The sequence below is a fragment of the Psammomys obesus genome, unplaced genomic scaffold (assembly GCF_907164565.1).
Source record: "Psammomys obesus unplaced genomic scaffold, mPsaObe1.curated_primary_1811, whole genome shotgun sequence".
NCBI classification, from domain to species: domain Eukaryota; kingdom Metazoa; phylum Chordata; class Mammalia; order Rodentia; family Muridae; genus Psammomys; species Psammomys obesus.
This window is the reverse complement of record NW_026596234.1, coordinates 4,868,166-4,879,501: the sequence shown is the minus strand read 5'-3', so window position 1 is coordinate 4,879,501 and position 11,336 is coordinate 4,868,166. Positions and strand designations below refer to the sequence as shown.

At 50.1% G+C, this 11,336-nt stretch overlaps 1 protein-coding gene across 1 annotated transcript; it reads right to left on the bottom strand.

The window, feature by feature from the left end:
* Positions 1-554: 554 nt before the first annotated feature.
* On the bottom strand, positions 555-10,127 carry Ankrd60 (ankyrin repeat domain 60). The gene is made up of 4 exons (XM_055595918.1): positions 9,773-10,127; positions 4,427-4,557; positions 2,918-3,083; positions 555-850 (listed from the first exon to the last, which is right to left on the bottom strand). Exons 1-4 carry the CDS (start codon positions 10,125-10,127, stop codon positions 555-557), a joined length of 948 nt encoding a protein of 315 aa, XP_055451893.1.
* Between the last annotated feature and the right edge of the window lie 1,209 nt (positions 10,128-11,336).

Below are 11,336 nucleotides of genomic sequence, written 5' to 3'. Positions count from 1 at the left end.
ACGTTTGGAGGCTCAGGGCTCCACTCCCAGCCTCCCTTCTGCCCTATACTCAGGCAGCAGACACCTAAGAGCTGGCTCAGCCAAGCCTGTGTCCCAACCCTGGCCACGGAAATGGTTAGCTGCATAGGTTTGACAAACAGCTCCACAACCTACACTGCACATGACCTCCTGACATAGGCCGTGCTCGCTCTGCGCGGTAACAGGGGTGCTATTAGTCCTGTTATTACTCCTATTATGCTGGTGCATTAGATGGCCTCAAAAGGGAGAGATAATTGGCTACCATCACCCCAACTGGTGTGATTGGGTGCCACGTACAAAGAGCTTAAAATTAAAGGCTGGCATTGTCGGCCTGGTGAGGACAGAGTGGATTACAAAAGAGACCAACTCATCTGCTCCATTACACCCTCCCAGAGGCACTGGTAAGAGGACAACCCAATTTGGTGTCTGATTTCGATTGCTCCCTTCTTTTTGTTGCCTAATGAGTGCCATGCGGCCCACTGTGGGGGCTATAAGGTCGCCCCAGAGCATTGTGATGGGCAAATGTGCCCAGGGAGCTACATTAAGCTCTTCTTCCGCACATTCCCAGATCCCGAGTTTCCTGGAGGCTCTCTCGGCACCGCATCAGACCTTTTACCGGTCCTCATCATCCAGTACAGGAGGAACATCTTGTGCTCGAAGTTTCTGCGGTGCAGGCGCCGTGCAATGGAGATGGGTGTGTCGCCCTTCAGGTCTTTTTCATGGATGGAGGCACCATAGTCCAGCAAGGGCTCAAGGCAGTCTATCTTGCCTGTGGCTGCAATTGCATGCAGAGGGGTCCTGCCCAGGGGTGATTTGCCCAGGCAGTTTGTTCCTGTGAGATAAAGAGACCCTGCTGGAGTGGCCTGCTCTCCTAGCCAGGAGTCCTACCTCCTGACGCTGGGGCACAAAAAGGGGGCCGCCAGGCATGGTGGCAGGAATGCAAGGGAGAGTTGATGCTGCTCCCAGGGACACAGTGGCCTCCCTCAGCTCATCACCCCGCCATCTAGCCTGGTCCCACAGGGCACCCAGTAAACAGCATTCTCCAGTCTCGTGTTTTGAGCCTGTCACTGAATCTTGCTGCCTGTGAAACACTGTTTGATGCATTTGTTTGCCCATCTGACTGCGTGTGCTTATTCCGACACAATTTCCACCCCCCCAACACACACACACTCTTGTGCTTTCCCCTGATTTCCTTTGCTTCCAAAGCCCCAGCTCCATGCACTTCCTGCCTTCACCCTTTACCCTTTAAACGCATCATTCTGCACCCAGCCCCAGGCTCTTTGCACATGCTGTTCCTGTGCCAGACTACATGTTTGCATTTTCCCCTCTTTAGGGCTTCAGTAACTTCCTCAGCTCTCCCTCCCCATGCCTCTCCTACCCCGTACGAGCTCAGTAGGCACTGGGTTGAATGCATTCCATGTGTGACTGACTATGGAATTAATCATTTGGAAGCCTTGGCTCACTTTCCCTCCTAGAATCCATGCGGACAGACACACCTATGGTTTGAGCACTGCTGTTTTTATCCCCAGCACACAGCTCAAGGGAACTACGGAGGTGGCAGGGGGTGGCAGCCTGAGCGTGGACAGATCTGGATTCTCACTGCCTCCTGGAGACAGATGGGCTAATGACAGGGGTCCAGCATGAACTTGTGGGATTGAATCAAATTCTGGGGGAACAAAAATCATGACACAGAAAACAAGGCAATTCAATTCAACCCAGCTGGCACTGCCGCGGCTGCCACACAGTCCAATTGAGCTATGGCTGGTTGGTGAGGCGAAGCTTAAGTAGGCTTCCAGAATGCAGGCACAATGACCCTGCCACCCTCCTCCAACCCCCACCCTCCTTGGTGGCTGCAGAGGATGGAAAACTTTGCAAAGCTGGCCGTCATTTTTTAACGGGTGCTTTCAAATACATCACAGTTCCATCAGAGCGAAGATGACTTTTCATGAGCTTAAAGGACTGCTGGGCTGTGAAAGCCCATCTTTCATTGTATAAGAGAAGTGCAGAAAGGCAGTGTGGGATGGCGGAGAATGCGGTGCTATCACCCAACCATCCTGAGCTCTGTAGCAGAGATACGGCATGCCAGCATCTTGCCCAGGACAGTTGAGTTGTCTTCTACCTTGCCTGATAGGAGGCGGGGGGTCGGGGGAGACTGCCAGGACTGAGCAAGACCACAGATGAAAAGAAAGGGGTCCTAAATGGCGGCAGCAGCTTAGAAAGCCAGACTCGCTTGTCATTTCTACCCCCTCTGCCCAAGGAAACCATGTTTTTGAGCTTTCTGAAGATGTAGTATATCGTCCGGTTTAGTGGTCTGCCTTTTAATCAGGGGTACCATTTCCCCAACCAGGGAGGGGAAAAGAGTTCTCCCAGACATCTTCCCAGACACAGTGCTCACTACAGCTTTGGGCAGAGAGACAGACAGACAGATGGTCACCCTTAAGTGACATGATGGAGACATGATGGAAAGAGAGTGTGGGTAAGTATCTATTTGAAAGGACCTCCAGCCAGCCTGTTGGCCACTCCATCTGATACCCAGGGTAAGGTCTTTTGGGACCATTGCAGAATCTACTTCAGCTGGGACAAGGATGAAGGCAGACCATGGGCTGCTTGGAAAGGACGATCTAGGAAGTCCTCTGGAACCAACCTCCCACCCTCTGCCCCCCACATCTCACTGTCCTGTAATTTTGGTCCTTCCACAACAGAATTTTCTAGAAACCTGGCCCTATAAAGAAGTGCAAGTTCCTGATGGGCATGATATAAGGAGCTTATGACCAAGGAGCCCAGCAGGAGATGTGTTTGCTGAGTGAGAAGACCAGGGTGTAGGGAGCCACTGCTGAAGAAACAAGACAGGTCAATCCGTCCTCTCAATCAGACCAGACCACGCTTTCTGCAGAATTACCAATTTCTAGAAGATATCGCACCGCGTCCACGTGGCCTCTGTGAGCAGAGATGTACAAGGCCACAAACGCCCTCTGAGCGATCCACTGCTTCCACAGCTCACCCTGAAAATACCGTGAGTTCGCTGTTCGGAATTCGGTATCCTCGCTGACGCCAAGACATGACAGCTAGGTGAAAGAAATTGGTCAAGATTGTCTCTAGGGCATGACCCCCGCCCTAACCATGCATGGAGATTTACTTAAGCCAAACCAAAATGTACAGTGGGAGTAGAGGAATGCTGACAGGAAACATCGTTTGGTGATCTGCACACACTCAGGAAGCGCAGTTACCCCCAGTTAGGCAGGGGACACAGAAAGGCCTGCCTGCCAGTGCTTTAAAGGGAGAAGACAACTTTGCTAGTATGTCCAGAGGAAGATGTTTGTGGCCATTGGAGAAAATACCAGCCAACACAATGTTCCTTGTGGGTTCCCCCCCAGAAGGAACCCTCAGAAAAGGGAGGTCTTGATGTAGCAGTGACGGATCCTGTCTGTCCAGTCTATTTCTGTGTCCGTTATCTCTGTCGGCTTCTGCAACTTCCTGAACACAGCTGGTAGACAGATAGCCCATCACAGAAGCATCCCAAGGAGACACAACTCTTGAGGGATGGAAGGAGGGCCATGGATATCACAAAGACTACTGTGCTCCAGAGGTCTGGATCATGTAGAGGGTGATGTGGGCAGGGGCACTGAGGCCAATGGAGGGCAGCAGCTATCTTATCAGGAAGCAGATACCACAGGCACTGACTGAACTTCCAGGAGTGAAAACTGGGGCTGTAGAGAAGTAGATGGACAGACATGCTATATAGCTGGGGCTAGATAAGGCTTCACTCTTGTTCCTCAGGCCTTGGATGATACAGGGACCACCACTACCCGCCTTTCCCTGGAAGCATTCTAGCACCTCTCCCTGTACCCAACCTTCCCCTGAACACCATCCCAGCAGGAAACTGCCTCTCCCTCCTGTGGCTCTACACCCAGGGTCTTCTGAAGAAAGAGCACACACTTGGCCTGATGCTAACCATTCATCTTCACGAATAGGTAAACTTTCCTGTCTTTACCTTCCTTCCCTTTCTCTCCCAGGGCCAACGGCTAGCCCAGCAGGAGGCCTGGCAAGCATCAGGTACAGGCTGCTGTGCAAGGAGGCCAGACCACTTCCCCAAAATCACACAGAACCTCCTGGGTTCAGATAGCTGCACATGTACACAAGTCTGTGAGCACTGAGCTACAGGCCCTGATCTTTACTAGGATTAAATTGGATTTTCAACACATGGATAGAAAGTGGCCACTGCGGCTGAAGTAAGCAGGTTTGTAAACTGTAAAATAAGTAAACCCGGGGGGGCTCACCACCCAGAGTGGCTGGGAACACTCCAATCAGGAGGCTCATCTTTCTTCCCTACCCTCAGGCCTGTATTCAAATACTCATGCTAAAGACTGGGATTCCCCACCCCCTAATATTGAAAGAAGCATGAAACCACCTTACTGGGGTCCCCTTCCACGGCAGCCAAAACCAGTTCGGTCCAACCATCATAATGCCAGATACATAATGAAATAACTGCTCCCGGGACGACGTCGTAGAACTGCAGGGTGGCATCGTCCATCAAAATTCCTATGGGGAACAATTTTTCCTTTTAACAAAATTAGGACTCAGAGAAAGCACTGTATCGGTTTAGACACTGTCCGACCTTGAATCACACAGATACTTTTAAAATCTTGAGCAAAGGGGAAAAAAAAAAATCTCACTTGATAGTTGCACAGGAGCCTGTTTGCTGCTGCTAATGCTTTTTAGAAAATTAATTTGGCTCAGCTCAGATCGAAGCTGGACCCAAAAAGAAACACACACACACACACACACACACACACACACACACACAATGGCAATGATTTATAAAATTTTGTAATTACAGCTTGTCCTGTTGGGGAAAAATACATGAGTCAGTGAAATCGTTTTATGAGGCAAACTCTACAAATAGAACTACTTAAATTTGAGCTATACATCACAGGCCCAACAGTGTACTTAGCAAGTCATATACCTTCAACTGAATACTGAACTCCAGGCAATGTAGCCATTAGCTGGCTAAAGAGTTGACAGTGACATGAAAGATCTTGCAAATGACAGCCCACATCAGGGTTTTATCATGTAGGTGCTTAACTGACATTTTCAAATAGGTACCCTTCTCTATCCCACGCACCACAGTTTCTACAGCCTCGGCCCGTAGCACATCAGCTGCTCCTACAGCTAGCTCTTGCAGTCAAGGATGTCCCCCAGACATTGCCCCTGGTGGGACAAGATTGTCCCCATACCAGCCTACGGTAACCTCAGAAGAAAACATCAGCACTTGCTGTATTTGGACTTGAGTGTCAGAGTTCTTGCCCGACCCAGCATGGCTCAGCCAGGCCTGGCAGCATAGACCTGTCATCCCAGAATGTGGGAGCTGGAGACAGGAGGATCGGGAATTCAAGACAAATCCTGAGCTAGAGATACATGAGGTACAGTTTCAAAACAATAAAATATAATAAGCAGCCCAGGTTGAAAGGTATTATGGAAGGAGTGATTCTTTTTTCTTTCTTTCTTTCTTTCTTTCTTTCTTTCTTTCTTTCTTTCTTTCTTTCTTCTTTCTTCCTTTTTAATACAGTGGTAGTTTCTCTTTATAAACACATAGACGTTTCTTGATCACCTACTGTCTTAGGAACCACAGAGGACTTGGATTATAAGCAATAATGATCTGCCTAGGCTACCCTAGCATCCTCTCCAGGTGAACAGAACCCATGAGTGTTCTAGATTCTTGATAATTTACTCTGGGTCTCTAGGCCTGACCTGAGAAGGACATCCTTGAATTCTCATGATGACCCTCCAGCCTACATGGCTCTCCCTCTACTGAGGCTAGGCCTGGCTAGGATGTGACAAAGTCGGACCCTGCCAGACTTGTGGGCACCATTTGATGACCATACTCTCAGGAAGAGATAGACAGACAGCACTGTCGGCAAATCCGTTACTTAGGGTCTTGTCTGTGGCTTGAACGTGGGAGCCAGTCTGTCACTGCTCTGAGACAACTTGACTTTCTAACCATTTTGTAAGCAAGGAGGAGAGATGGGCTTCTTCGCTCGCATCAGTTCCTGAGCAGTCCCTGGCATATCCGCTTTGCAGATGGGCCGCCGCTACCTTGGGTTCAGACAAATGCTGCTAATTCTCAACAGATAAATGATCCCCAGGGGCAGCACTTGCCCATGAATTTGCTTGACTCCTTTAGGCATGGCCATCGAGACACTTCCCCGCCATGATCTCACTTGCCCTTCCCTTTGCAACCTTGAAGGTGGGCAGATGTGCCAGCCACAGTCAGCACGGCACAGCACAGGGGTCAGGCCTCCACCAGTTGCTAAGTGACTGCTGAGGCTTAGCACTGTGACATCAGCATGAAGTCACCCCACCTCTCATTCCCTCTCAGCTTGCTTGAATTTATTGGTCAGTGGTGAAAATAAATGAACAAAAGGGGGTCCAGAGTTAGGAAGACATGTAATTTTCAAATTCCTTTTTTGGGGGAACTGTTGCACATTCCCCCTATTACAGCTCACCTCATTCATAACTTGTTAGCTATAGACAGGCTCAAACACAGCCTCTTGCTAAATAAATCAAAAAGCATCTTTCAACTTCTATCAGAAAATACATGCGCCATGGAAAACATTTAACCTATTTTTTTTTTTTTTTTTTAAGTACCAAGGAAAAGTGTTTTGGCCTTGACTGCACACCGGCAGTTTGCAGAGTCATTCCTGTCCACCGGGAACAGCACAGAGAATTCTAGAGCTAATGGGGCTCTGCTCCCCAGATTAGGAAACTGAGCCTAGTACAGGCAGCGCCTGAGAACGCTGAGCTGAGCGTGGGGACAGGCTGCTTTCAGAGCTGTCTCCATCGCTCCCAGGCCCTGCAGTACTCTGCAGTGTCTCTTGGATGCCGGCTGCTCACATTCCCCCGGCAGCCCAGAGAGGTTTTGTTTTGTTTTGTTTTGTTTTGTTTTGTTTTTTCAATCTTCAACTTTGATTTCCATCGGGTGGGGAGATGATGGAGCGCAGGGGGCTTTGATCCTGTTCTCATATCCTAAACATTGTAGGGAGTGGGGACAGGGACAGCAAAGTCCTCAGGTTGAGGGAAGGCTATAGATGGAAAGACAGGCTGTAGAGCCTCTGGCCTCCACTGGGTGCCTCCCCATGGGATTTGTCTAGGTAGGAGTTTGTGGGGGTCCAGGTTCAAGAGAGCTGCAAGGACTGGACCCTGATCTGCAGGGCTCCTGGTGAGCCCCCAGTGTGGGAAGGACACAGCTTGGAACTTGGGGTTCAGAGAGAGAGAGAGAGAGAGAGACTAAGCTAGTGTCAGGATGGGGGGTCTAATAATCATGGGCAAGGTTTGCTTTGATTTCTGGGCAGGATTTACTCTGGATTTGGGGTTCCTATGAGAGCAAGGTTTGCTGTCTAGTTAGGGGTCCTACTTTAGAAGGAATATGTGTGGCAGGATTTGGGGTCCTTGCTTGGACTTATTTAGGCAACTGTGGTTGGTAAACAACTGAGGGGAACTGGACAGATTTTCCCTGAGATTTAGGGTCTTGCTAGTGACAGGGTCTGCTCTAAATTTGGGGTTCTGATATGAGTAGGTTTGGCTAAAGGATATCTATTGAATTTGGGGTTCCTCATGAGTCAAGGTTGCTTTGAACCTTCATTTCCTCACAGTTACACAGCTGGCGTCAGCTTTGAGATGCTCATGAATACATGGTTTTTGTAGGATGGGAAATCAAAGATGCAGGCTTGACTTCACTTTTGGGGGCTCTCTGTAGGTAGGATCCTTGGAATCCTTAAGGAGGATACTCGGCCTGGGCTGAGGGTCGTGCTGTGGTCGTGAGGAACTTGAGGGCTGACTTTCAAAGGTAGACAGACTTGGGTTTGGATTTGGGGGTCCAGATGTGGGCAAGGTCCATTTTAGGAGTTAGCATCCTAATGTAGACTGGGGTTTGGCTGAACAGATGGGTGGTGACAGTTGGGGGAGGGGTGTCTCAGAATTGGGTACAGAGGCTCTGTGTTGGTAGTGGTGATGTGGGCAGAGTCTGCTTTGGGATTTAGGGTTCTGGTGTGGCCAGAGGCAGCTAGAGAATTTGAGGTTCAAACATAGCAGTGTGTGGACAAACTAGGACCTTGAGGTGGGCAGGGTTTGTCTCAGCCTTTGGTATCCTTGTGTGGACACAGCCATGGAGGATTCCAGGTCCTGATGGTCATATGGCTAGCCTGGGGACTTGGGCTCAGAACTGGGCAGGCTTGTTTTGATTTGGGGGTCCTAAGGTGGGTAAGATGATTTGGAATTTCAGTGTCCTCATGTAAATGCAGCTGCTGGAGAATCTGGAGTGGTGATGGTGATGGCTAGCCTGGAAATTTGGGGTTCAGTCTTGGGTAGGTATATCCTGGATTTGGGGTACCAACATGGGAAGCAGTTGGCTTACTTTTGAGTAAGTTGTTGGAGCACTTGGGGTCCTAAGAGAGTGATGGCTAAGCCTAGATTCTTGAGGTTCAAACTTGGGTTCAGGTTTGTTCTGGGTGTGTGGTTCAAGGATAAGAAAGGTTTTGAGTTTTTACCTCTCTGTATGCACAGTTAGTGAGTTTTTTTTTTTGGGGGGGGGGGGGGGCTGCAGTAGTGGTTAGCCTGGGAGAGTTGTGGGCTCAGCCTTGGGTAGATATGTTCTGGGCTTGGGGTTGTAGGATTGGCAGGTTTTGTTTGGAATTTTAGCATCCTTGAATGAATATATAGTTGGTATATGAGTTCAGGGGGTGGGGGTGCATCTTTGGTAGTGGTTAGTGTGGGAGGGAAATCTGAACATTCAGCTTTGTTCTGGGTTTGGGGGTTCCAGGATGGTAACGTTTGTTCTGAGTTTTAGCATCTCTGTGTAGACACAGTTGATGGAGGCTTGGTTAGGCTAAAATAGTCATGGTTAGCCTGAAGATTTGGCTGTGTTTGCTCTGGATTTGGGGTTTCCTATGGTGGGTAGAATTTTATGTTTAGTTTCCCTGAGTGGCCATTGTGGGTGGAGGACTTGGGTTCCTGAGGCAGTGACAGCATAGAGATGGGGTGCAGTCTTAGCTAACTTTGTTCTGGGTCTTGAGGGTCCTAGGTCTAGCTGGCTTCTTTGAATTTGTGCAGCCTTGTGTGGACATGGTTGATGGGAGTTTTAGGATTCTAAGCTAGTTATTGCTAGCTTGGAGATTTGGAGTTCAAATTTGGGCAGATAAGCTCTGAGTTTGGGGATCAAAGACCAGCAAGGTTTGTCTCAGGTTTTGGAATGCTTGCATAGACAAACTAGCTAGAGGACTTGGTGTTCACCTCTTAGGGTTTATTTTAGATCCAGATTATCGTAGGGAAAGGCCTGTCCTTGACTTGGGGGGGGGTGTCTCTCTTTAGGCCTAGTTTTGTTCTAAGTGTGCACCTTCAAGTGGACATAGTTGTCTTTGGGGTTTGGGTCCCTTACGAAGACAGAGGATCTGCCAGGAAGGGCTTTCTGTAGTTTGAGATTTGAGATCCTGAGGAGCCTGGACTTGCTCAAGGTTGACAGACTGTAGCCTGGGAGACAGAATGCTTGTCAACCCGATTCACTCTGTATTTGGGGTCTAATCAGATACCCCATGTGCTCCAAGGGGCCTTTTTAGATGGGGCTCGAGGTGGTTGGGGTTGACTTGGTCACCTTGGGTCCTCTGGTAGTTCAGTGGATCTTGGGGACCCAGAGCAGGAGTGGGCTGTGTCCCTTGTGTGAGAGGAGCTCATTGGGTGCGGGAAGGGATGGGACAGGGGCCACCTTGGTCCAGGAACTGCAGTCGCTGCAGGTGGAAGGGGATGCCGGCTGTCAGGTCCAGCTCTTTGAGCTCCCGCACCGTCATGTCGTTGCGGCAGTTGGGCACGCGGAATAGCTCTCCAGTCTCCTCCAGCTTCACCCGCAGGAGGAAGACGTTAGGGATGAAATCTGGTGACTCGACAGAGATGAGCGAGTCCGCGGCTTGCCCCCTACCCCGCGCGCGGGCCTGTCTGGAAGGCTGAGTGGTGCGCGCACCCGCGTTGGGGTCGCGCCAAGGGGCGGCCCCCTGAGGCCTCCGCGGACGCGCACCCGCCCCCGCCACGTCCGCCGCCCTCTGCATGGCTCGCGTCCGCGTCATCTCGCGCGTCATCGCCGCCCCCGCTCGGGCCCCCGGGACGGGAGAGGGGCGCCCGCGCTTCCGGAGATGGCTCCCTCCCCACTCTCCACCTCCTTCTACGGCCCTCGCCAGCCTCCTAGCGCTGTGGGGAATCGACCTCTGTCTGTTCGGGACACTCCGCGTGATCAGGGAGAAACCCGGAAACGCTGGGTCCAGTTTCTAAGGTGGTCGCCAGGCTTGCGCCCACGAGCTTTTAGGAACACAGTAATCAAAGCAGGCCTGGGCCACGATGAAGTGGCCCGGGCCTGCGTGGAAATGGCACCAAACCCATGGGCCCTGACACTGCGGTATCCTCGGAGAAAACTGTGGAACACATTTGATGGGCAGGCTAGGCTTGAACGTTTTCAGGGAGAGCTCACACAGGGGAGTTAGGTGGGCGGGGCCCTCAAGTGCTAGATCCGAAGCAAGGTCTTCAGGGGATAGAGGGAAAGCACCAGGGAAGGGACAAGGAGCCACAACACCCTTCGAAAACTCTGTTGTTACCAGGAAGAATACATTTTGTATAGCAGTTAAATACAAAAATTTGGGCCAAGCCATACACGCACTTGGGGGCAGAGAGGCACAGGCAGCTCAAGGTGACACCCCTGACTGTATAGTAAGGCAGTGACACGGGGGGGGGGGGGGGGAGAGTAGTTTAATCTACTCGTTTTAAATGACAGGTAATTGTAACCTGTACTGTAAACAGGTTGGGGCTTTTAGCAGGGGTTTTACAGGCTTTTGTTGTTTTGTAGTCCTGGCTATATACTGATCTCAAATTCCCTAACTATCACTGAGATACAATCTTCATAGACGGCTGGCCTTTCATCTGAAGTAAGTGTTCAGTTTAATCTCAGTACCCACAGTTCTACCTCAGAACTCTGAATATTTTTTTCTAATTTGTTGTTGTTGTTATTACTTACCATTAATTAGGTTTTTTGAGACAGGGTTTCTCTGTGTAGTCCTGGCTGTCCAGGCACTTGCTTTGTAGACCAGGCTATGCTTGAACTCACAGAGATCTGCCTCCTGAGTGCTGGGATTAAAGGCGTGTGTCAGCAACGCCTGGATTTTGTTTTTTAATAGAAAATTATAAACCGTAAAGAATCCAAGATTCCATCTGGATACTTTTCCTTAGTTGTAGACCAACAGACTTTTAATCCAACAATAAAATGTGTTTGCCACAGAAGCCCCACG